This window comes from Miniopterus schreibersii (assembly GCF_964146895.1).
Source record: "Miniopterus schreibersii genome assembly, chromosome: 8".
In the NCBI taxonomy this organism is placed as follows: Eukaryota; Metazoa; Chordata; class Mammalia; order Chiroptera; family Miniopteridae; genus Miniopterus; species Miniopterus schreibersii.
Window position 1 is genome coordinate 76,469,374 of NC_138109.1, and position 27,499 is coordinate 76,496,872.

General features: G+C 41.9%; 2 protein-coding genes across 7 annotated transcripts in view; one reads left to right on the forward strand and one right to left on the reverse strand.

Moving 5' to 3' along the window:
- The window catches only part of FARS2 (phenylalanyl-tRNA synthetase 2, mitochondrial), a 458,022-nt gene extending 443,034 nt beyond the window's left edge, over positions 1-14,988 (reverse strand). For 2 of the 6 annotated variants that reach the window (XM_081143633.1, XM_081143635.1), the window contains exon 1: positions 14,647-14,775. The gene's annotated coding sequence lies outside the window, so the exon portion shown is untranslated. Of the gene's footprint in view, positions 1-14,623 lie in introns of all 6 variants that reach the window. The other 4 variants (XM_081143638.1, XM_081143637.1, XM_081143636.1 and 1 more) reach the window with 3 other exon arrangements.
- A 77-nt stretch (positions 14,989-15,065) lies between these two features.
- The window catches only part of LYRM4 (LYR motif containing 4), a 135,258-nt gene continuing 122,824 nt past the window's right edge, over positions 15,066-27,499 (forward strand). The window contains exon 1 of the mRNA XM_081143640.1: positions 15,066-15,683. Within this exon, the coding sequence (XP_080999766.1) occupies positions 15,598-15,683 (86 nt within the window). The 5' untranslated portion in view covers positions 15,066-15,597. The remainder of the gene's footprint in view (positions 15,684-27,499) is intronic.

Below are 27,499 nucleotides of genomic sequence, written 5' to 3' on the forward strand. Positions count from 1 at the left end.
CCGGCACCTGGATCTTGTACTTCCCAGCCTCCAGAACTGTGAGAAGTGAATTTCTGTTGTTTATAAGCTATCCAGTTTATGATACTTTGTTATAGTGGCCCAAAGACAAGTATCAAAGATTGTGAATTAATAGAAAACATACATATATATTCTGGTTCCTGGCACAGAGCTCCTAAAACCGTTGTAATTTCCTAACAAGAACACTAGGAGCATCTCTTGTTCTATTTGTCTTCGACCCTGTCCTTGACACAAGGCTCCTAAAACCCTCATAAATTCCTAAGTGGTAAGAGCACTAGGAGCATCTTTTGTTCTAACGAGGTGACTCTGGTGGGCTCCTGGATGGCTCCTGGATGGGGCCTGGTCACCAGAAAGACCAAACCATAAGAACCTTGGAGTTTAACCCAGTCCCCCACTTTTCTAGAGAGGGAAGGGGGGCTGGGAATGAAGTTATTAACTGATCATGCCTACATGAGAAAGCCTCCATAAAATCCCAATAGTATAGGGTTCGGAGAGTTTCCAGGTTGGTGACACATCCACATGGGGAAGGTGAAGCACTCCCAACTCCACAGGAACAGAAAGAAGCTTCTGTGTTTCCCAGACCTTATCTCACATATCGCTTCATCTGGCTATTCATGTGCATTCTTTACCATATCCTGGTAAATGTATTTCCCTGAGATCTGTGAGCCATTCTGACAAATTAATCAAGCCCGAGGAGGGGGTCACAGGAAACTCCAATTTGTAGCCAAATCAGACAGTTGTGAGTAACCTAGAGACCTACTACTTGTGATTGGGATCTAAACGGGAGGCAGTCTGGTGAAATCTGAGGCCATCTCGGGGTAGATAATGTTAGAATTTAATTGAATTTTAGGACACCCAGCAGGTATTGCAGTGAACTGCTTAGTGTGAGGGAAAAAAACCCAAACATTTAATGACCAGAAGTGAAGTGTTCTGTGAGAATACTAAAGGAGACATACAGGAAGGAAACACACAGAAAGAAATAACTGTAGGTATTTCCTTTATAAAGACAGATTGTCCTTTCAAGAGATCGGTTAACTTCACAAAATTCAGTTTTGGATATCTTGAGACAGTGACAAAGTGTTCTGCCAGGGATTAGCTGTTATTTTCTAAACAGAGCGTCAACATTGAGAACCCTAAATGTTTTCTGTAAACAACCAACTGATCTGGACAACCAAGAGACGGCAGCTACTACTACCCATTCAAAGAAATAAATCAATACTTCAAATTTGTCCTTAGAAAAATTACTAAACTAAGACATTTGTCAAGGGCCCAACAGAGCTCCTGGAAGAGAAAATTAACACTAAATGAGTAATAGCTATCATTATCCTTGCATGTAGCCAGTCTGATTAAGAAATCATGATAAAATATCGAGACAACATAAAACCATTATTCTTAAAATGTATCCTCATAACTGGTAAGAAAAAGAAGGATGAAGGTAATCTGCAGCAAAATGTTACCATGCACCACACGGCAAAAGAATTCCCATGTTGGTGGGGGTTTGTACTAAGAAAAGATGGTGTGGTTTTTTTTCATTTAGAAGGCACAGAATTAATTTTTTTTAAAAAGATCCTCCAGCCCAGCCGGTGCAGCTCAGATGGTTGACCATGGTCCTGTGCACCAAAAGGCTGCCGATTCCATTCCTGGTCAGGGGCCATACCAGGGCTGAGGGGTTCAGTCTCCGGTAGGGACATGTATGGGAGGCAACCAATGATTGTTTCTCTCTCAATCTCTCCCAGCCCCCCCCCCCCAGTATGTCCTCGGGAGAGGATTAAAAACAAAAAGAAAGACCCTCCAGAAGCAAGTGACATTTGATACACTTTACAAAAAAATCAATTGTCAATCTTATTGTTGCTGCCAACAAGTAAGGGGACCCTTAGCCTCCAATCAATGAAGCTTTCCAACTTTCTCATAGAACAGATTTTCGTAAGTAGATCTGAAAAGAGCTTCCTGAAGTGTGAGAAAATCCCCCAAGTGGTAATGTCTCTCACACACACATTCCGACAACCTTAACAAAGGAACTAAGTCACTTCACTAGGAATTACCGACTGAGGTCCAGCTGAGGAGGAAACTTGTAACAAGGAAGGGCAGAAACCACCTGGAGAATGGCAGGAAGGGTGAGGTCCGGAGAGGAGCTGGCCCAGCTCCCACAGGTAGCAGGCCAAGAGTGAGGAGGAATCTCTCCACTACCGGGGGGCTTCCCTGAGAGGACCGAAGCCCAGAGCCCAGAGCCCAGAGCCCAAGCTGGGCTCCCCAGTCGGGAGCACCAGAGCTGAGAACCACAGCCCAGGTAACATCTACCCGTGAAAGGAGGCAGGGCTTCTGGCCAACTGGAGATAAAGCCACAGATTTGGGGGGAGGGGGTATTGTTTTATAAAACCCAGAGCACAGGATTTTCTTTTTTTTTTTATATATCTTTATTGATTTCAGAGAGAGGAAAGGCGAGGGAGAGAGAGATAGAAACATCAATGATGAGAGAGTCATTGATGGGGCCCGCAACCCGGGCATGTGCCCTGACTGGGAATCGAACCCCAATCGCCTGGATCCTAGGTCGACGCTCAACCACTGAGCCACGCCCAGCCGGGCAGGATTTTCATTTACAGATACTCACCAGAGGCTTCAGTGGAGGTAGGGCAATGAGGACTGGAATTGCCTGAGAGGCTGGAGTAGGAAGCATTGGGGGAAGACATGGAAAAGCGGCCGTCAGACCTGCAATTGGTCACACACCCACAAACCAAAGTGGCCATTTTACCTGAAAGGCACAGGCCCCTCCCGGAAGCCACAGCTCAGTAAAAGGCAAATATCCCACCCTAGGAGATACAACTCACCCTACCCTCAAGAACCCTGCTTACCACACCCTGCATCTCCACCCCTACAGGGGAAACAGCAGCACATGACAGGCCTATGGGTTTAATGAGAGAGCATCAGTGACTGGCTTGGGGTGGGGCCATACACCCCACTGTCCCGGGAACATGACTGATGCTCCCCCGTCACGGGAGAGCTGATAGAAACTCCCCATTTCCAGAAAATCCCACAGGACTGCATATGAGGATCTCCACCCAGCTGAGGACAGGAAAATATTCTGAAACACTCCCAGAGGAGTTCTGAAACAGGGAAACTACCCACCACTTTCCCTGAAATCTAAAAGGCACCTCGCCCTCATGGGAAACCAGAGGTCTTATACTCCCAATTCTGCCAAAAGCCCTTTTAGGAATAGACTTTTCAGTGATTAAGACTGACAGCTGGCCGGCAGAGAAGACAAGAAGAGGCAGAGCCTGGGGAACCTGGGGAAGTTTGCTAACCCGTCCCTGTGCCCCCATGCTGCTAACAAACCAGCTTTAGAGTGCAGCTTGGCTCCTCCCACATGCAACCAAGGCCTGTGGAGAGAGACACAAACTGTGGATCACTTGGAGCTTCTAACAGGCTGCTGAGATCCAAAAATGGACAGCTGCTAACAGTGGCTAGCACCAAAGTACCTCCCAGGAGGCCCAGAATCGGCAGACAAAACCATCAGCCACAGTCAAGAAAAAAGCAGGATCCAAAGGTAGCTCCCAGGAGGCACTAAACTCTGCTGAGACAACCACCACTTGATGTTTCTTTGGGGGGCTTTTTTGGCATTATCTTTATTGCTTTATTATTTTTATCTCTCTTTTATCTTTCATGTCTCTAATTTTCCCTTTCCATTTCTTTCTCTATATTTTTCTTCTTTTCCCATTCTCTTTTCTTTTTAATTTCTGCTCTTTTCCTTTTTATATACATTTTTCTTCCACTTTTCTTTTATACCACTTTCCTTCCCCTATTCTTTATTCTTATTTTCTTTATTTACCCTCTACCTTTTCATATTCCTTTTTCTTCCCACTCTTTTTTTCCTTCTCATATTTTTTTCCTTACTTTTTTTATTCTATTCCCTAATTCTCCATTCTTTTGTGGTTGCTTTTGTTGTTGTCGTGGGGGTCTTTTGTATGTTATCGGTTTTACCTTGTTTTGTTTTTGTCAGCACCAGCAAAATAGTTCACACAATGCGAGCAAGGATGACCCTCACAGTGAGCCAACCTGAGAGGAGATCCCACCAATAAATGAGAAAACAATCAAGACCAAATTATATCAGGAGAGTTCAAATAACCCACACAAGGGACATTCCTAGAACATCTAGCTCCCAAGATCAAAGAGAATGGACCACAGGGTCCCACAGAACACTTACTACATAAGTCAACGAAGAGTGGGAGGCATAGCCAATTAATCTAATACATAGAAACAAATACAAAGGAACAGCAAAAATGGGAAGACAAAGAAACAACCCAAAAATGAAAGGAGGAAACTCCAGAAAAAGAACTAAACAAAATGAAGGCAAGCAATATATGAGATAGAGAATTCAAAGTAATGGTTATATGGATGCTCAAGGAACTTAGTGAGAATTACAAGAAACTTAGGGGGAACTACAAGAGCATGAAAAATGAATTAGAAACCATGAATAAGAACAAGTAGAAAAGGAAGAATAACATATCTGACATCAAGAATACACAGGAAGGGACCAGCTGGTGTGGATCAGGTGGTTGAGTGTTGTCTCATGCACCAGGAGGTCGCTGGTTAGATTTCCAGTCTGGGCACATACCCAGTTGCAGGATCAATCCCTAGTAGGAGGTAAGCAGGAGAAAGCCAACTGATGTTTCTATCTGTCTCTCCCTCTCCCTTCCTCTTTGAAATCAATATAAACATATTTTTAAAAATACACTGAAAGGAATCAAAAGTAGATTGAATGAGGCAGAAGATCGGATCAATGATTTGGATGACAAGAAAGGAAAAAACCCACCAAATTAGAGCAGCAAAAAGAAACGGAATTAAACAGCAGTAGGATACTTTAAGAGAAATTTGGGACATGAAATGCAACAACATGCACATCATAGGGCTACCAGAAGGAGAAGAAAGTGAGCAAGGACTAGAGAACCTATCTAAAGAAATAGTGACAGAAAACTTCCCTAATCTGGTGAAGGACAATGTCAGACAAGTTCAGGAAGCATAGAGACTTCCAATCAAGATGAACCCAAGGAGACCCACTCCAAGATACATCATAATTAAAATAACAAACGTTAAAGACAAAGAAAGAATCTTAAAGGCAGCAAGAGAGAGACTACAAGGAAGTACCCATTAGACTGTCAGCTGATTTCTTAACAGAAACAATGCAGGACCGAAGGGATTAGCATGAAGTATTCAAATTCATGAAAACCAAGGACCTGGCCCAGCCAAGAATGGCTCAGAGGTTGAGCATCGATCTAGGATCCAGGTGATCGGGGTTTGATTCCCGGTCAGGGCACATGCCCCGGTTGCGGGCTTGATCAATGACTCTCTCATCATTGGTGTTTCTATCTCTCTCTCTCTCTCTCCTGTCCTCTCTCTGAAATCAATAAAGATATACTTAAAAATAATAATAAATAAATAAATAAAAAAGAAAAAGAAAACCAAGGACCTGAACCAAAGACTACTCTATCCAGTAAGGCTATAGTTTAAAATTGAAGGTGAAATAAAGAGCTTCCCAGGGAGGAGAAGGCTAAAAGGAGTAGATTACCACAAAACCAGCATTGCAAGAAATGTTAAAGGGAGTGCTTTAAGAAGAAAACAAGAGAGAGAGGACCATAGGTATAAAGAAAAAAACTACACTAATTAATTACCTATCAATAATACCTTTCAGTATAAATGCACTAAATGCTCCAATCAAAAGACACAGGGTAGCTAAATGCATAAGAAACCATGACCCATATATATACTGTCTACAAGAGATCCACCTCAGAACAAGAGATTCACAGACTGAAAGGGATGGAAAAAAATATTCATGCAAATGGAAATGAAAAAACAGCTGGAGTAGCAATACTCATATCTAACAAAACAGACTTCAAAACAAAGGCCATAACAAGAGACAAGAAAGGATACTACATAATACTAAAGGGATCGTTCCGATAAGAGGATATAACCCCGGTAAACATATATGCACCCTATATAGGAGCACTTATATATGTCTGTGTGTGTGTATGTGTATATATACGTGTGTGTGTATGTGTATATATACGTGTGTGTGTGTGTATGCCTCTTGGAAGACTTTAAGGGAGAAATTGATAGAAATACAGTCATAGTAGGGGACTTTGAAACCTCACTGAGAGCACTGGAAAGATCTTCCAGACCAAAAAAATGAACAAGGAAACAATAGCTTTAAAGTACACACACTAGTTCAGAAAAATTTAATTGATATTTACAGAACATTTCATCACAAAGTGGCAAAATACACAATCTTCTCAAATGCACATAGGGCATTTGCAAAGATAGACCACGGTAAGACGCAAAATGAGTCTTGGCATCTTCTTGGATCTCAATGGCATGAGACTAGAAACCAAATACGAAAAAAAAACCTCAAAAAATATTCAAACACATGGAGACTAAATAGCATGTTATTAAACAATGAATGAACTACCAATGAGATAAAGGCAGAAATCAAAAACTTCCTGGAAACAAATGAAATGAACCCACAAAAACCAAAAATCTAAGGGACACAGTGAAAGCAGTCCTGAAGGGGAAGTTCATAGCATTACTAACCTACCAAAAGACACAAGAAAAAGCTCAAATAAAAAATCTAACCCTGCAACTGAAAAAATTAAAAAAGAGCAACAAGAAAAGTCCAGAATAAGTAGAAGGAAGGAAATAAGAAAGATCAGAGCAAAAATAGATGACATAGAGACTAAAAAACAACAATAGAAAGATCATTGAAAACAAGAGCTGTTTCTTTGAAAAGATAAACAAGACTGATGAACCTTTAGCCAGGCTCATCAAGAAACAAAGAGAGAGGAGCCAAATAAATAAAATCAGAAATGAAAGAGGCAAAGTAACAACTGACATCACAGAAATGCAAAGGATTGTAAGAAAATACTATGAACAACTATATGCGAACAAACTGGACAAATTCCTAGAAACACAATCTTCCAAAATTCAATCAGGAAGAATCAGAAAACCTTAATAGGCCAAAAAAGTTAATGAAATTGAAACAGAAATCAAAAAACTCCCAGCAAACAGAAGGCCTGGACCAGATGGCTTCACAGGTGAATTTTAAGAAACATTCAAAAAAGAATTAAGCCTCCTCAAACTATTTCATAAAATTCAAGAGAAGTGAAGACTTCCAAGCTCATTTTACAAGGACAGCATTATCCTAATTTGAAAACTAGAACAAGACACTACAAAGAAAAAAATTACAGGCCAATATCCCTAATGAACATATATGCTAAAATCCTCAATAAAATATTAGCAAATCATATCCAGCAATACATTAAAAAGATCATACACCAACACCAAGTGGGATTTATTTTGGAGAAGCAAGGATGGTTCCATATTAGCAAATCAATAAATGTGATACACCACATAAACAAAATGAAGGATAAGAATCATATGATCATATCAATAGAAGCAGAATAAGCATTCGACAAAATCTAGCACCTATTTATGACTGAAAGTTCTCAGCAAAGTGGGAATAGAGGGATCACACCTCAACATAATAAAGGCGATATATGAAAAACCTACAGCCAACATCATACTAAATGGGCAAAAACTAAAAACATTTCCCTTAAGATCAGGAAAAAGACAGGGGTGTCCGATTTCACCACTCTTATTCAACACAGTACAGGAAGTTGTAGCCAAAGTGTTCAGACAAGAAGAAAACATAAAAGGTATCCAAATTGGAAAGCAGGAAGTTAAACTGTCATTATTTGCTGATGACATGATATTGTACATAGAAAACCCTAAAGACTCCACCAAAAAACTGCTAGATTTGCCCGGCTGGGTGTGGCTCAGCGGTTGAGCGTCGACCTAGGATTCAGGCGATTGGGGTTCGATTCCCGGTCAGGGCACATGCCCAGGTTGTGGGCTCGATCAATGACTCTCTCATCATTGATGTTTCTATCTCTCTCTCTCCCTCTCCCTTCCTCTCTCTGAAATCAATATATATTTTTTAAAAAACTGCTAGATTTAATAAATAAATTTGGCAAAGTAGCAAGATACAAAATTAACATCCAGAAACTGACAGTATTTTTATACACCGATAATGAACCCACAGGAAAAGAAACTAAAACAATCCCACTGACTATTGCAACAACAAAAAAAGATACCAGGGAATAGGTTTAACTAAGCTGGTAAAAGACCTGTACTTTGGAAAACTAAAGAACATTGAAAAAGGAAACAGAGGAAGATACAAATAAGTGGAAGCATATAATGTGTTCATGGATTGGAAGAATTAACATCATTAAAATGTCCATACTACCCAAAGCAATCTACAGATTCAAATGCAATCCCAATTAAAATACCAATGGCATATTTCACAGATCTAGAACAAATATTTCAAAAGTTTATATGGAACCAAAAAACACTCCAAATAGCCAGAGCAATCTTGATAAAGAAGAATAAAGTTGGAGGGATCACAATACCAAATACCAAGCTATACTACAAGGCCACTGTAATCAAAACAGCCTGGTACTGGCACCAGAACAGGCATATAGACCAATGGAACAAAACAAGACCCCAGAAATTGACCCACACCAATATGGTCAATTAATATTTGACAAAGGAGGTAAGAGCATACAATGGAGTAAAGCCTCTGCAATAAATGGTGTTGGGATAACTGGACACGTACATGCAAAAAAATAAAACTAGACCACCAACTTACACCATACACAAGAATAAACTCAAAATGGATAAAAGACTTAAATGTAAGTCACAAAACCGTAAAAATCCTAGAAGAAAGCATAGGCAGTAAAATATCCTAGAAGAAATCCTAGGCAGAAAAATAGGCAATAAAAGCGTAGGCATCAAGAAAATAAGAAAGGAACTTAGTATATGGGAAAACATATTTGTCAATGATACATCTGATAAGGGTTTAATTCCCAAAATATACAAAGAACTCATATAATTCAACATCAGGAAGACAAGCAATCCGATTAAAAAATGGGCAAAGGAACCTGAATAGATATTTCTCCAAAGAAGACAAGCAGATGGCCAAGAGATATAAGAAAAAATGCTCAAAGTCACTAATCTAGAGAGATGCAAATTAAAACTACAATGAGGTATCACTTCACACCTGCCAGAATGGCTACCATCAATAAATCAACAAACACAAGTGCTGGTGAGAATTTGGAGGAAAGAGAACCCTAGTACACTGCTGGTTGGAATGGACACTAGTACAGCCCCAGTAGAAAACAGTATGGAGGTTCCTCAAAAAATTAAAACCTGAACTGCCATTTGACCCAGTGATCCCACTTCTACAAATATATCCTAAGAATCTCGAAACACCAATCAAAAGAATATATGTACCTCTGTGTTCTGAGCACCGTTATTTACAATAGCTAAGATCTGGAAACAGCCCAAGTGCCCATCAGTAGATGAGTGGATAAAAAAGCTGTGGGACATTTACACAATGAAATACTTTGTGGCTCTAAAAAAGAAGGAGCTCCAGCCTAACTGTTTTGGCTCAGTGATTACAGCGTCAGACTTTGCACTGAAGGGTCTCAGGTTAGATTCCCACCAAAGGCGTGTATCTCGGTTGCAGGTCCGATCCCTGGCCCTGATAGGGACGTTTGTGAGAGGCAACCGATTCGATGTGTCTCTCACATCGATCTCTCTCTCTCTCCCCACCTCCCTTCTACTCTCTGAAAAGCAATGCAAAATATATCCTTGGGTGAGGATTAAAAAAACGGACCTCTTACCATTTGAAACAGTACGGATGCACCTAGAGAATATTATGCTAAGTGAAATAAACCAGTCAAAGACAAATAGCACATAATCTCACTTATATGTGGAATCTGATAAACAAAATAAACTGACGAATAAAATAGACCCAGAGGGCCCTACTCAGTTTAGCTCAATGGTTAGAGAGTCAGCCCAAGGACTGGAGGGTCCTAGGTTCGATTCCAGCCAAGGGCATGTACCTTGGTTGCAGGCTCAATCCCAGGCCCTAGTGGGGTGTGTGCAGGAGGCAACTGATCAATGTGTCTCTCTCACATCACTGTTTCTCTCTCTTTTCCCTTCCCTCCCTCTTTTCCCTTCCACTCTCTCTAATAAGCAATGGAAAAAATATCTTCCAATGAGGATTAAAAGAAAAAAATAGATCCAGAGGTGTAGATGCATGGAACAGAATAATAGATCTAAGTGGGGGATGGAGGGTAGGTGGTGGGAAGGACAGGAAGAGATTAACCAAAGAGCATATATGCATATATGCACAACCCATGGACACATATACTAGTATGGGGAAGATGGGGAAGGCCTGGGGAGGGGTGGGGTTTGGGTAGAGGGAGACAAAAAGGGAGAAAATGAGAGACATCTGTAATACTGTCAACAATTACCAAAAAAGGCACTAAGTCTTTCCAAAGAAATGTTAATAGGGGAAAAAAAGGAAATTTATCTTAAAGGACTAGAAAGCTAGCTCTGGCCCATGTTTCTCAGTGGTTAGAGCATCAATCCTGAGATGAAAGGGTTGCAGGATCAAGTCTGGTCATGGGCACATACATGGGTTGTAGGTTCAATTCCCAGTCAGGGGTCGTGAGAGAGGCAACGAATGATGTGTCTCTCTCACATCTCTCTGTCTGTCTCTCTCTCTCCCCCCTCGTTCCCTTCCATTCTGTCTAAAAATCAGTGGAAAAAATACCCTCAGGTAAAGATTAATAACAACAACAAAAAGACTAAAAAGCTAGCATAAAAACCAACATTTGATATTCTCTGAATATTTATAATAGTTCCTATACAAACCAGTTAGCTTTACATATAAGTGAGAATCCAAATAAATTAAAGTTCAAATATGACTAAAATTTACCCATGTTAAAGTCAGTAAAAATTAATAAATTTTAGATTTCTGAAGCTGGCACTGAAGACCTTCTGTGAAAGTCTAGCTAGACAGATCACCTTCTAGGCCAATACCCACCCCCACTGGTTCCTAGCTGTGTAACTGGCTAAATAACCTAATCTCTCAGCTTCCCTTCCATTTAAGGTAACCTTCCCTTAAATGAAGGTAACAGCTTTCCCGTCAGGTCTCCAAAGGATTAACTGAGGCCATAGAAGGACTCAGATGGTGCCTACCACCTGTATCTCCCATACTCACCCTCATGTGCTCTCTTGCTCTAGCCCAGACCCTCCCATATTCCCTAGGCCAAGATTATTCTTCCCTAGACCTCACTCAGGCCCTCTCCTACCCTTTCCAAGAGTAACGCTTCCTACTGTCGCCATCTTTCCACCACACCCCCACATCCAAATCCTATCATTCCCTTCAAGGCCCAGCTCACATCTAATGCTCTCAAGCCAAACACCATTACCTCTTCCATAAAGCCCCCTAATTCCCACCAATCAGTGTTTCTCTGCCCTGACTTCATTCGATCCCCTGGGGAGTTAAAAAAAAAAAGTTCCTGAAGCCTGAGCCTCAGCCATGCTTTGTTGGTCTGAGATATGGCACAGTGAGCCCTTCAAGCTCTGAAACCCCATCCCTTGCAGGACTTTGTACCTTCCATCCCATATTTTAATCACATACAAATTGTATTTAAACTATAACCCTTGGAAAACAGGATCAGTATTTGATCTATATCCTCAAGTATCCACAAGAATACTGACTTGAACTATCAGACCGGTAAACTATCTGTTGAATGTGGACGTAAAGAAGCAGAATTTCAGTACTCCTCAAATACATGATTCAAAAATATGGTTTGAAACAAAAGCCTACCAAGACCTAAAAAACTATATTTCAATAGCTCAGATATTAAGTTCTGCTTGGCTTATGTGAACTAGCAATGCATGAGAAGAAATGACATATCCCAAAAACAGAGGAAACGCTATTAAAATAAAGCAGGTACAGGGCTAATCATGTCTGTGGTCTTCCCATCCATCCAACTGCTTTAAGTTCCTGAATGGATCATGCTTCCTTATGCCCCCGTGCTTTGAATGTACACTACAATCTCTAATGTATATTATTCATCTGGGGTCTTACTACTCATTGTGAAAATACCTTCTATGATGGAAAGGCTTCCCTTAGGTCAAAGTCTTAGTTTAATGTCCCTCCTCTGTACTCTCCGACCATTTGGTATTACCCCTATCATAGCACCTGTCAAAAATAAATTATTACTCTGCTTATCCCTATTGGTTTCTGGGAGGAGAGGGAGACTCCCATCATTGTAATTCTACCACCTGGTATAATGTATGGCACTTAGGAAGTGTTCAATAAATGCTGAATGAATGAATGAATGAATGAATGAATGAGGAAAGGACTTTAGTTTGTTCATCTGTAAAAACGAGTTAATGTCCAAGGTCTCTTCCAGTTTCATATTCTACCAGAATAAAGAATCAATAAAATCTATATCCCTAAGTATTGCCCTAGCCAGTGTGGCTCAGTGGTTGGAGCATCGGCCTGTGCACCGATGGGTTGCAGGTTTGATTTCCAGCCCCTATTGGGGCATGTGCAGAAGGCAGTAGACTGATGGGTCTCTCTCAAATCGATGTTTCTCTCTCTCTCTCCCTCTCCCTCCTTCCCTCCCTTCCACTCTCTCTAAAAAAATCAAGGGAAAAAATGTCCTTGGGTGAGAATTAACCAAAAATAAGAATCAGTAAAATCAAATGATGATTATGTATATAATAAAGACTTGGATCCATGTTTGGAGTGGATCATTTCTAAATCATAATATCACAAGTTGATTTATACAAGATTTTCTTTACATATCATTTTAATATCTAAGCCTAAAGACAGTAAATTGCTATTAAATTTACATTGCTTACTATGGTTGGAGAAGTTTCTCTTAAAGCATCAAGTGCTCATCAGTAATCCTAATTTCAACACAAGGTAATATATTGTTTTACACAAGTAAGTACAGAACTATAGATATTTCATAACTATGGATAGGTGAATATTAAGGAAATATTTACATTTTGGGGTCTAAACAGTAGTAAATGGGTCATTACCCAAAAGAATACTCAACTGAGAATAAATGCATGTTAAAAGATATAAGAGGAAGGTCCATGCAGCTTCTGGCCCAACCCCACATACAACATCAAGTAGAGCTATCATTGAAAATAGTCATCTCTGCAATGAAAATGTATAAAAGGAAAGATGTGGTGTTGGAATTTGATTATTTTTATTAGTCTTTCAAGGAAATGATATATAACATATAACGATTTCAAATAAAAATAAAAGTATTTTTGTGAGGACTTAGTTTACAATCAGCTGGGAAGATATCGCATTCCTAACATTGTACCAACAGGTGACCAGGCTATCCAAACAAACTAAACGTTACATATTTTTTGGAAAGTTTTATTTTATTACAACAAAGTTAGTCATTTAGATATATCAACTGTACACATTAATAATCAAATTACTTGAAAATTACACATAAACAAGTGTATACAATTATTCCAACTTCATTTTCTAGATGAAAAACATATATATAATGCAATCCCCACTGTTTTTAAACAAGGCAAAATCATTTTCAAGTTTTTTCTTCAAACTTTGATAGCTTTTTCTGTTTTTAACTTTCATTAACATTGCAGTTTTCCCAGGTGTTGCATAGCATTTTATATCATCAGCACTCAACAGTGTATCATGTTAGGAGAAAACTGCTCTGGGTCTTATTCTATAATACAGTCATGTGCAATTCCCTTGGTCTGAAATCCTTTAAGTAATACCAAGTATAAACTCAAAATATTAAAAGCCCTTACAACAAAACCTAAGGAAAGACTTGCCCAATGGCCTGATCAACCTGCAAGCGTAATAAAAGTTCGGCTACCTCGTAAAAAGTCTTATTTTGAGACTTACTGATGTATGAGACCTTTAAAAAAAATCAGATAATATGCTTAAAAGGATTTCAATAAAAATCCTTTCTCTTCCATGACTTTTTAAAAATGCCATTGCATTCTAAGGAATAATATAACAAAAGTACATATGGTTAAGTGTGGTAAGGTCAGAAAAGTGTCTCTTGCCCTTAAAGTTCCTGAAAATACGAGGTTGTTTTGACACAAACTGTCATTTCAAAACCAGATAAACTTAAAGAGATGAAACAAAACCATAATCAGTGTTTTGATTAAGCTGGGTGTTCATGCAAACTTGTTTTTGACGTATAAAGGGGCAGTCCTTGCTGTATTTGGGGGCAGAAAACTGTACCTCTTCCTCACATTTATTACTCAACGAAAGACTCCAAAGAGAAAAGCTTTGCAAACACTCTAACAGGAACCAGGTCGGGCTTCCCTAAGCCGAGTCCTGCGTTCAGGCTTCGCCCAGCACCGCAACACGGCGCGCAGGACAGCAGACGTCTTCAGAAAACGCGCCCTGGGCGAGAACTCGGCCACGGAAAGCTTGCGGAGAAAACTCGCTCGGCAGCAGGGCGCTCGCATCACTAAAGTTTCTTCCCAAATTAATCGCCCACGCCTGCAGCCCAGACCACCCCACCTTTTGTACACATCTATTAGATGACAAAACTCTGAAGGACTCATGCCTCAAAAGCAAAACTGGAGAGCTCAAGAACTACTCGGTAAAGGGGGGAGACCCGTGGCCAGTTCACTCCCGACCGCACCACCGCGCCCGCAGCGCCCCACGCCGCAGCGAGGCGGCACTCACCCACGGCCCGCGGGGACACCCACCGCGGAGCGTTTACAATCCGGAGCGCCGCAGGCTCGCTACTCCCCCGGGGAACGTTCTCACTCCCTCCTCAGGGCTCCCTTCGGAGCACGCTGGGAGCTGCCATTTTGACAAGAAGGCGGGCTTTGCCCGGAGGCCCCTTAGTCGGTGGCCCTGACGGAGCCGGAGCCCCAGGGAACCCCTGACCCGTCCACTCCGCGCCCGCCACGCCCTAGTCCTTGCCTACAACGAGTTGCCCGCACTCGGGGCGCACGGCCAGAGGGCGACCGAACCAAAGGCGTAAGCGAAGGGTCCCTGGAAACCCCGCACGGCCTCTCCGGCAGGGACGAGGGCAGCCTGAGCGCGGGGGGCGGGGCGTCTGCAGCCCCGGACCCGGCGTCCCCCAGGCACGCGCTCGGTTACCCGGGCAACGCGGCCGGAGGTCCCGCCGAGGTGCCGCCTGGCGCTTCGCCGCAAAGCTCCTTGTCCTCGTGACCCCAACTCAGTGTCCTCTCCACGACCCCGGGCGGTTCGCGAAGGCATTCTTTGACCGCTGCGTGCCCTCCGTCCCCGAGGAGCGTGGCTCGTGGCACAAGCGGCCCCCAGGTCCCACCACAGGGTCTAGCTCCGTCCCCTCGACGGCCCCTCCCACTCCCCACCCTCAGCCCGCCGGGCACGCGGGCGCCAGCGGGAGCCTCCCCGCGGAGGCCGCGCCGGGACGCCGGCCGCGGCGCCTCCCCTTAGCTGCCCGCCGCCCGCCTGCGCGGCCTCCGGAGTGGCGAGCGACGCCCGGCGCCGTCCCCAGCGGCCCGAGGCGGGAGCGGCGCGCACCCCGACTGAGGCCCGCGCCCGCTGGCGAGACCGAACCCCGCTGCGTTTTGGGGCGTTCGTGGTCTTGCATAGGCTGCAATCCTGCGATTGGGTTAAACTCGGGACCTCTGCGAGGAGGACCCACTTGTTTTTTTCTTTCCAAAATGGCAGCCTCCAGCCGCGCGCAAGTGTTGGATCTGTACCGAGCGATGCTGAGAGAAAGCAAGCGTTTCAGCGCCTACAACTACAGGTGACGGGGCCGGGAGGGCCGGGGCCTGGGCTGCCCGGGGGTGTCTCGGGGTGCGGGGCCCCCAGTCCCGCGCCGGGCACGTGGGAACCGGGGCGGACAGGTCCCGCCGCCGGTGAGCGCGCCCCTGCCCCGGGCGTGGGCGGGCGGGGGGCTCGCCCTTCGTGGTGTCAGGGGAGAAAAATCCTGCGACGTTGTCCCCGAAGTCGGATACCGTGGTTCGTGCTCGCGAAGCGTGGGGGGTGGTGTTTCCGCCGTGGGAAGGAGGGACGTGAAAGCTGCAGGTGCTTGAGTTAGGACCAGTTTGTGGCTTGTGTGGAACTTCCCACAGAACTGCAAGAGTTGACAAGTGACCGGTCAGCACATGTCCACAAGCTGAAGGCTCACCCTACCCACGCCTTTCATTGCCTTTTTCAGTGCAATGATCAATTCCATTCTGTTTGGCATCATTGGTGGCAGCAGGGGTGGGAGGTGGGAAGGAAGAGACACGGTCGCAGTAAAGGAGTGAAGGTCTCCCAGAACTTCAGGAGCTGAAACGTTTATCGTGGCCTCGCCCGACGGGGACCCAGCTTTTAGGATATTAACAGCAGGAGGAGAACGAGCGTCTAAACTCTTACATCCTTGATGTAGCGCGCAACTTTTTCCCTGCCTGCCCCACTCTCCTATTTGCCCTTGAGTCCCTTATTCTTACCCTTTACTGTCTATATCTTCTGGGTACTTTGGAGCTTCAGCTTTCTATTGTGCTTCCTTGTAACTACTGACCCATAACTGCTGTATGCCTCTTACGGATTTTTCTCTCTGAATCCTTTTAGATTTGGTGTCCTCTGGTAACTACCTGATCATCTCTACATTTGAAACAAATTCCCAGAGCAGGAATCTGTAAGACCAGCTCATTCATTACACCAGGTCTCACTTTTGGTGATTGGCCAGCCTGTGGATTGGGTCTCCTAAGACCAAAGCCTACCTCTAGAGCAGACCTGGTTTGGTAGTGCCCCCCCACCTTCTGTATGAGCTGGCAAGCCCTATGATGGGTTGACCATGACCAGTACAACTTTGGCTGTCCAACAGAACGCTAAACCTCTCAAGCAGTGACTCTCTAATTTTTAGATACTTGCATGAAAAGGGAACTCAGCCTATAAATTTGCAAACATCATCTAAGTCACACTGATAAGATTATATCCACCTGGTCAAGTAGTTAAACATTTCAGCCCTGGCCAGTGTACTCAGTGGTTAGAGCGTTGGCCAGGAACCGAAGGGTTGTGGTTTGGTTCTCAGTCAAGGGCATGGCAGGTACCTGGGTTGCAGGTTCGATCCCCCTGCTGAGGAGGCAACCAATCAACGAGTCTCTCTCACATACTTGTTCCTCTTTTCTCTCTCCCCCCCCCTGCAACTCCCTCCCTGCCTTCCACTCTCTCTAAAAATCAATGGAAAAAATATCCTCAGGTGAGGATTAACAAAAAGAGAAAAGAAACATTTTGTGGGAGCGCAGTTTTACTGAATGACTTTGGCTTTGGAAGGTAACATTTGTAAATAGTAGTAAAAGTAACCAAGTACTTAGCACCAAGAACTTAACCAAGTGTTTTGAAGGAATTCACAAAATATGCAAGTGAATAAGTGGAAATCAGTCATTTTCACCAGTTTGAAAGAAGATATTTTGTCTTTAATTTCCTGAAAATAAGAACTGGGAATCAGCACACAGGTGACACTGAAGTGACAGCAGTGGGGCAGATCTGGGAGCACATGGTAGAAAACAAGTGGGAGCCCTCAGAATATAGAACCTTGGACAAGTCACTGAACCTCCTGGTTTCAGTTTTCTTGCTTGCAAAATTAGCCTGTTGGACTAGGTAATCTCTAAGGACCCTTCCATTTCTAAAATTCCATTTGGAAATGACTTATGAGCCAGGTGGTGAAATCTACATATAAGGCTACTTTTTTTCAAGTGAATAAATGCCAGATCAACAGGGGAAAACTGCAGAAAGTCATTCAAGGCTGTACATGACAGGCAGAAAATTGAAAATGAGTTTCGGTATGACCAACTATAAGGTAATATACATTTAGAAGATAATTGTTCAAATTATACTTTGAGTAATGCTTTTGAGCTAAATTTATTATCCTCATATAAATGTATTTTCCAGAGGGATCTGGTAAGCATTTTATACTGTTTCCTGAAATCATGGACCTAAAACCTGAGATTCACACTAGTGTTATCTCCTGACATAATCAACTTACTTGCTATAAATTATGTCCTTGTTTTGTATTAGGGTTATGTCTTACGGCTTTCAAAGACAGCTTCCCCTCCCTGTATTATTCTCTCTCTGGGATGCCATTTAATACCTAGTCTTGAGTTTCTCCTTTTCTGTTGAAATTCAGTTCAGTCATGACCTCAGGGCAAAGGTTTTCCTGATTTTTCTCATTCCACAACTCCCAGTCCCATCTAAATGCTTCCAAAACACTTACCTGAAGACAACTTTGCCTGCCAACAGTGTCATACCCGATCGTAGAGATAGAAAGATGAGAGCTTTGGGCTCAGCGAGGCACTTACCATCAATGGCTTTTTTCTCTTCGAACCTCTATGGCACACATTTTAGAAATCATTTTCACAAACTGGTAAGTGCTATGACTGCCATGCACAGTGTGTAGAATCAAGAACACTTCCCAGAAGATGACACTGGATCAAAGGCATGAAATAGCATAGTATTCTCAGTTAATAATGACAAGGATCAGCTAGAGAGTAAAGTGTGATTCAGGGGGTGAAAGGAGACAGTACTCAGGTTAGAAAGGTTGATGTACTCAAGGGCCAAGGGGCCATGCTAAGGAACCTGGACTTTATTCTTAGTTAACAGTCAAAGGCTTTAAGCTGTAAAGTGACATGGCCAAACTTGTACTTTCAGTAGATCACTTCAGCAATTTGGAAGATAATTTTGAGGGCTAAATACAAGAATACCAAGTGGGATTTGGTTACAATAGTGCTGAGGAAAGAATAGGGCCCTAATGAGGGCAGGAATAGTGGAAGATAGAGGAAAAAGACATTTGATTAATTATTGTTAGGACTTGAATGATTGAATTCAGGAATAAAGAAAGTCCAAGCAGAGTCTAGAATAATGTCCAGGTTACCAGTTAATCTGCGGCAGAGAGGTTAATCGTAAAAATTGTACCATTAACTGACAAGAAATACAGAAATAGCTGCTCTTGTGGAGAGAAGATTTTTTAGTTCAGTTTTGGGGCATCTTGAGTGAATGTCACCTGGGATGCCCAGCAGAGGTAGTTATTTACAGGAGTCTGAAGCTCAGGGGAGCAATCAGGACTGGAGCTGTCATTTCCACTGACTTGCTGTGTGACCCTGGGTGAGTCACTCCACTTCTCTTTTTTGCAGTTTCTTAATCTATAAAATGGAGATATTTATTTATCTCATAGAGCAGTGAGACTTAATTGAGTTAATTTATGTCATGTGCTTAGAATTCTGCCTGGCACAGAATAGGTAATTTTATATCATAAGAATTAAAATCTTACTATTAGGTGGTATTTCCAGGAAAAGTATTTAGGGCAGTGGTTCTCAACCAGGGCAATTTTATTTGACAGTGTCTGGAGACATTTTTGGTTGTTACAACTTGGGTAAGAGTATACTTCTTCCATCTAGAAGTTAGTAGCCAGGGATGCTCCTAAGCACAGGACAGTTCTCATAACAATATCTGGTCCAAAACATCAATCATGCCAAGATAGAGAAATCCTAGTTTATGGTGAGAATATTAGTGGGCTTAGGATGCTCTTCTAGAGAACATCAGATTTTAAGGTGTTGGCCAAAGAAGAGTCCTAATGGAGACCAAGAAGACACAGTCTAAGAATGAGGTCCGCAAACTTACTGTTCTCATTACCGGCAATGTCGGCTCTTGGTTCTTGAGTTCAACAAAGAAAGAATTCAGAACCAAGAACTCTCGTGTAAGAGGAAATTTATTTAGTGTGCAAAGCTGAAGTACGCTGGAAGAAAAGAACAGAGCAGGCTGTTCAGAGAGCTGCCTTGGCCTTTTAGAAAGAAAGTGACAGAGGCAGAATAAGTGAGCCAGCTGGGTTCCATCAACTCGGGAAACAAGTTACAGAAGCAAAAGAAGGGCTCTTGGAAACAGGTTCAGGGGGTTAGCCCAGGACAGGCTGCCACTACCCACTGCTCCCCTAGTTGCAAGGCTTGTGGGGACCCTTAGAGCTAAGGAGAAAAAAAGCAAAGATACATTCCTGAGGGAAAAAGGTGTGAGCATGCTCTAGAGAAAGCGAGCACTGGGTCCTTCGTCTTAAGGGTTTTTATCTGTTTTCTAAAGGCAGGAATTTTAGTGGAGGTCTCTGGAGGCTCTCAATAGAAGATTCATCAGCTTTCCAGGTGTGTCCTTTAATATACCGATTTATCAAAATGAGCATATAGGGTAAGGGTCCTCATCTGAACTGATTGGTTGACACTAGGGTACGGGATCATTGGTCATCGCATCTGGTCCTAATGCCAATTATGGCATCACTTTGTCTGGTTTTGCTGCTTTTCTGAGCCCGGAGTTGAAACACAGCTGAGGCCTAGATGTTACCTCTGCTTTGATCAAAACTCTTTCTCTGTGGTCAACAGACCCCAGGCTTTGTTCCTAAGATTATTAGATGCTGATCAGAACCTGAGGGCTTAATGCTTAAGGGAGTGGTCATACAATGGAGAAGGAGGCAGGTGAGTCAGGGTGCTGGATGAGGCCAGTTTGAATCAACTGTCTCAATTTCCCCATTCCACTTGCCAAGGAATTTTCCTAGCTTCTTACTATCCTGGCTCAGGATCCTGGATTCATTGTTAAATGTTACTGGATTCCCCAAAAAGCTTTGTTTATGTGTGGCATAATTATCAATATTTATCATATTAGAAATTAAAACTAAAGCATTTTAAAACACCTATTTTTAAATGAATCAGTAAACCAATTACATATTAACATAAATAACATTTTTATAAAGAAAAATAATTTTTCTTCCCCAAAAAAACATTGACAAAAGTGACATTGACATTTTTGAAAATGGCATTAAAGAGACTTGTCATATTGATATTTTGTCAGTCACATATTATACAGAAATTATATCCTCTAGCTCTAATTTCCACTTCAGTTTTAATTTTATACATCTCATTTAGAAACTTAAAATCCTTAAATATATTCTTCATTTTAATAAATGTAACTCTAGCCTCCCCACTGGAAAAGTCTTCACTTCATTCTCAAACTAAAGTAGAAAAAGACTACCGTTCATTTTTTAAGTTCTTCTCAAACTAAAACCTGCCTTTACCCAGAATTTGCAGATTTGTGGGAAATTCCATCCTCTCGTTTTGTTTTGTTTTCTTCAAAAATATCTTTATTAATTTCAGAGAGAGGAAGGGGGAGAGAAAGAGAGAGAAACATCAATGGTGAGAGAGTCACTGATTGGCTGCCTCCTGGGGGGGGGGGGGGAGAGAAACATCAATGATGAGAGAGAGTCATTGATTGGCTGCTTCCTGCATGCCCCTGACTGAGTTCGAGCCGGCAACCTGAGCACGTCCCCCCACCGGGAATTGAACCTCGATCCCTGGATCATGGGTCCATGCTTTACCGCTGAGTCACGCCCAACCGGGCCCTCTTGTTCTTTTTCATCTTTTATCCCTTGGCTCAGTTTAGAGCTACACAGACATTTCACCTGGGACAGTTATCAGGTTGGTGAGCATAAAATGTTGCATTTTGCTTTCAGGGATTGTTAACAAGATTATTAGGATATGTTTTTCCCAGGAAAAAATTTTTCCTTTTTTTTTTTTTTTATTCTCTCCAAGGATATTTTTTCCATTGCTTTAGAGAGAATGGAAGGGGCGGGGAGAGAAACGTTGATGTGAGAGAGAGACAACCATTGGTTGCCTCCCTCGTGCTGCTGACCAGGGCCAGGGATCCAGCCTGGAAATGAGGTACATGCCCTTGGCTGGAATCAAACCTGGGACCCTTTGGTCTGCTGGCCGGCACTCTAACCACTGAGCCAAACCGGCCAGGGCTCCCTCTTTTTAACTCTTGAAATGCATGTGTATATTATGAGGAATCGAAGAAACCATAAAATTCTGTTATAAGCAGCCAAATAAGAGCTTTGCTCACCATAAAATGTTGAACAGATCCTACCTCTCTGTGAAAACTGCTTTGACTTTCTTTATTACAGGCTATGCAAAGACACAAAGAAGGGCAGAAGAGTAAAATAGAAAAAGACTACTCTTCATTTTCTAAGTTCTCAAATTTGCGTCTGAAATTTGTTCTGAATTTATTCTATTGAGCTCATAGATTGTGACACTTTTTTAGAACTATTGTTACCTGACCCCTTCTTTCTACAAAGCCCCACAACAACTAGAAGCAGTTCATTTGTGTAGAAGGAAAACAGTTTCTTAAATTTTTGAAAGGCAGATTATTCATTTTCAGTAAATATGCTTAAAATTTCCAAAAAAATTCTCTTATGCTTACTATCTTATGTCATGTTGAGTGATAATTGTTTTGAAAAATAAGTAAAAAATGTACAATTAATTTAGAAAACTTTTTTTTTTTTTTTTTTTAATCCTCACCCGAGGATAGTTTTTCTGTTGCTTTTCAGACAGAGTGGAAGGGGGAAAGAGAGAGAGTGATAGAAACATCAATATGAGAGAGACACATCAATTGGTTGCCTCCCATTCAAGCGCCGACTGGGGCTGGGAATTGAGCCTGCAACTGAGGTACATGCCGTTGGCCCGAATCGAACCTGAGACACCAGTCCGAGGGCCGATGTTCTAACCACTGAGCCAAACCGGCTAGGGCAAGAGAAAGGAAAACATTTAAAATATTCAGCAGCCTAAAATTGTGGAGGGGAAATAACATTTTTTACTCTTGACAATAGAGGGAAATGTTTAAAAATTATTAGATCTTATTTGTCATTGCTGATTTATTGAGATTAGTTTCTATGAGTTTTCAAATTGCACTTATTCTATTTATTCTTAACCTTGGCCCCTAAAGCATTTAAAAAACTTACAAGAATATATACCATAAAATGCAATAAAATGAAATAATTGTTATAATTAAAAAATAATAAGAGAATTAGGGCAAAGAGGAAATAAAGGCAGCAAATATAAGAAACTGGGGAGAAAAGTTGCCACAAAATGCAATTATAAGTATATCGGACTTTCTTAAAGTATCTTTAAATTCTATGTTGCAGTAGGGTAATACTTTTTTCTTTATGCACAGTACTCTTAACAAAACATTCTGTTTGAAAACTGCTGTGATGAACATCATAGAAAATTGACTGCCTCGCCCGGCCGGGCATGGCTTAGTGGTTAAGCGTCGACCTAGGATCCAGGCGATCAGGGTTTGATTCCCTGTCAGGGCACATGCCCGGGTTGCGGGCTGCAGCCGATCAGTGACTCTCTCATCATTGATGTTTCTATCTCTCTCCCTCTCCTTTCCTCTCTCTGAAATCAATAAAGATATATTTAAAAAAAAAAAAAAGAAAGAAAAAATTGACTGCCTCTTAATGACTCCCATCAGTAGCTGTATGCATATTTGTTGTGGATGAGTCATATCCTTTTCTCTGTGACCCCTTTCCTGACACTGAACCCTACTATTTATTTGTCAGGAAAGGGGTCAGGTAATAGATTTCTACATATCTTAGCATTTATTTTCTCAATTAATTGATGCTTAGCCAATTTAGGAAAATTATAACCTTCAGAAACCAAATTAGGTAATAAAACTAGGTATTTTATTACTAAGTTTTATTACTAAATAAAATCAAGCTGCAAATTTATAGATTTAGCAAGATTCAGCTAAATTAAGGTGGGTTCTCCTGGCTTTTGTCTGGATTAGTAATAGGAATGCCTTGAACAGGGTTTCTTCAGCTGGTTTCTACCATCCCTGCTTTAAGAAGCAGATTTAAAATTGCCAGTTATGGCATAATAATGTACCATGTGACACCTTGATTATCTGAGTGACTTCATAGCCACTCATTATTGGAACTCTGTTTGAAAGTATAATAGTTTTTTTAACTCTGATTTTTTGAGATTTAAAAAACAGCTCACAGAAATGATCTTTTATGACAAAAGAGCAAAAGGCTCAGTAACTTAATGCTAAAACTTACCCCTTGTTTTCTTCCCCCCTTATTTCCCTAATATTGTATTTCCTGAACTGCTTTTCTTTGACTGTTGTTTTCAGTGTTATGAATAAGAATCATGAGCAAGACAATCATGATTTAGGAAAATTTCTGGCTTTTGAATCAAGAAATTTTAGTTCAAATTTAAGGATAACTAGCTACTAGCACTGTAACCTTGGTGTAAATCATTTACTCCCCAGTGTGTCATCTATAAATTGACAATGCTAAAGTTACAAAACTTTCTAGCAGAATGTTTGGCACATGGTAGGTATGCCAAAATCACTTCTGTATTTCAGCAGATACAAGTAAATTAGTGACTGCATAGTCATCTCTAATACCAGTTGGTACAACTGCCAAATTTTTGAAATTTACAGTAGCCAGCAGTCATTTAACCAACTCAGTTAAACTTGAACCATATTCTATACCAGGTATTAGCAATCCGAAGAACGCTATCACTGTAATATATAGTTTTGATATGATGAGGTTGGTGTGAGCCTCCTGTAGTCAGCAAACATTTGTTGGGGACATGCCATATGCCAGACCCTTTGCCCCTTGCTGGAGATACAGATATAAATAGAACATGATCTTTGCCCAAGAGGAGCTTGCAGTTCAGTGCATAGAGTAAAACACTCACTGAGAATTTTATAACAGTGTGTGGCAATGCACTGACAGAAAATTGAACAGCGTATTGTGGTGCCTGCCCTGGAAGGGAACTGATTCTAAAAGCAATGGTGGTTGATTTGAGTGTAAAGATTCAGTGGAGGTTTGCTGGTGAAGGGAGGCAGAAGCTGAGGAGACAGATACCAAAAAAAGAAAAAAGCAGTGTAGTTGCTGTTGTGTGTAACAACTATTAGCAGTTGGGTGTCAATGATGACAGATAGTGGGGAAATTATGATAAGGATAGATGACAGAGAGCCTTGTGTGCCATGCCAAGATGCTGGAATGTGTTCCAGGCAGTTCAAAGGCATTAGGTGTTTTAAGCAGACAGCAGATATACCCTTTAGCCAGATCAGCCCCAATGGAAAAGAAACTGAAGAATGGAGGCCAGTTAGGAGATAATTGCATTAGTTCAGTTGAGTCAAAGGATGGTAAAGGCCTGACTGGAGCAATGGTGATAGTAATGGAGAGGTATATTGAGAAATAAAAATATTACATCTTAGTGATTGGTTGAATATGTTGGATTAGAAAGACTGACTCGAACTTAAGTTTGGAGAATATAATTGGAAGAAAAAGAATTGTTCCAAATGAAACATCACATGTCAGGGACAGTGCCAACTTGATACAAAGAAGGCATTTCCTGTGAGTACCTTGTATGCAGTGGTGTAGCTTCAGGAGAGCAATTTTAGAGCGCTCTCTGACTCCAAATGCTAAATTAATCTGCAACACTCTATATGCTTGTCTCACTTTTCTTTATCCAGTTATGTATCATTCATATGTTATTATTATTAATTTACTAGTTAATGTTCACCAGGATTCATTGATTGTATCTGTTCTCAGAGTATTTGTTTTATTTACTAGATGGTTGCTTCCTTCTTTCGTTGTCATTAATGCATCTGTTAGCCTTATATTTATTTTGTTTTGCCTGGGGTAATTTTTTTTTTATTGATTTGAGAGAGAAACATCGATGTGAGAGAGAAACATCAATCAGTTATCTCCCATAGGATCAGTTGCACGCCCCCCCCCCCCCCGCCGGGTATGTTCCCTAACCAGAAATAAAACCCGCAAACCTTTGGTATACAGGACAATGCTCCAAACAACTGAGCCACACTTACCAGAGCTCCTAGGGTAATTTTAAGTGTGTTTAGTATTCCTCCTTTGGCCTAGTTTATTTAAAATTACTCATGCGATCAGTTAATTATAATTATGAATATTACTCTATAGCATAATTATTCATTTACTGACTTCATACATTTCTTTTTGCCTGTCCGCATTTTGAGAATAAATACAAATATTTTCCCTACATAATTATCCTTCCCCTGATCTGATCCCTAAGAGTGATGTTGTTTTAACCAGAAATCATTACTATAGGCAGATTTTATCTAAAATCCCCTTGCCCTGGCTGAGTGGCTCAGTTGGAGCATCATCCTATACACCAAAAGGTTGTGGGTTTGATTCCTGGTCAGGGCACATATCTAGGTTGTGGGTTTGATCCCCAGTTGGGGTGCATATGGGAGTCAACCGATCAGTGTTTCTCATATTGGTGTTTCTCTCTAAAATCAATAAAAAACATACCCTCGGGTGAGATTAAAAAATAATAATAATCACCTGGCCAGTGTTGCTCAGTGGTTGAGCATTGCCCTATGATCCAGGAGATTGCAGCTCAATTCCTGGTCGGTCAGGACACATGCCCTGGTTGCAGGCTCGATCCCCAGTAGGACGCATGCAGGAGGCAGCCGATCAATGATTCTCTCATCATGATGTTTCTGTCTCACCCTCTCCCTTCGTCTCTCTATAATCAATAAAAGACTTTTTTTTTTTAAATAAAAAAAGAAGAAGAATAGAATAAAATCCCCTTTGCCCTTTACTAAGCACAAAGCAAAATCAATTGAGAAAATTGTTCCGTTTACCCAGAGTAGAGTCAGAAAAAGCCACTGGTCCTCTATCCTGGTTCAAATGTCTCTTATTCATTTGACAAGTCTTTATTGAGCACTCACTGTCTACTAAACCGTAGCGCTCTGCTTCTTTTCTTCCCAAGCTAAGGATGAAAAGATTTCAGCACCTTGGTGGACCTCTAAACTTGCGGAGACATTGAAATAATAAGCACAGCTTTAATTGGCAACTTAATGCGTTAGCCCGAAACTTGAAACTCTGAAGAGAGGGATTGCACGGTGGGCATATAGCTAAATTAGAGCCGACTGATCAGGCAGCCTTCTGGGAGGGACGTTGCTCACAGGCTCTGCCCACCCGCGCCCCAGAATCCGGACTCCAGCATTGTCTCAGCACCTGGTTTAGGCAGCTCTCCTTCCCAGGATCTGAAAGACTTTTCTCCTGAGACTGTAGTAGTATACCTAAAGGCACAATCATACTTCCCAGGTTTCTGTGGTTGGCCCTTCCTCTTTCCTCTTTGTACTTTCCCTGTAAGTCCATGGTTTCAATTGTTCGCCTCTGTGTGGACTCCCAAGTCTGTTTTCAGCCCAGGCTCCTGTTCCAATCACCAGACACATTACTTGCTTCCTGCAAACCCCCCTCAGAGATGGAATAGGCAACTCACACCACATCTAAACCTGCCACAATGAAGCTGGCAACTGGGCATTTGTCCCAGGTGCCTTCTCCCTCTACCTCGCTCCCTGTTCTTTCACACACTCTGCCTGGATACCTCTCAGGCCCCTCCACTCTTCCTCCCCACTACGCTAGCCTAGCCCATGGTTACCCCTCGCCCAGATGGCTGTTTCCATGTTCTGCTATCAGTCCCCGCTGTACTGTGGTGTCTTCACCATGAGGTTTCTAAAATGCAGGTAGCTGACTGCCTAAATTAGGCACCAGGCTAGGTCTAATAGGTGGATGGCTCCTGTGAGGAAGAGCTATAAAGATCTTGTATGGAGCAGAGCCAAGATTTGAACCCAGAACTTTGACTTCGGTTGAAATGTGTGTGCTCTTACCCAGCCGCTCTACTCCCTTTGCTTAAAATGCATCAGAAGCTCTACATGGCTTTTGGAATAAAATTCCTTCTTAACTTCCATGCCACTGTTCATGTTGTG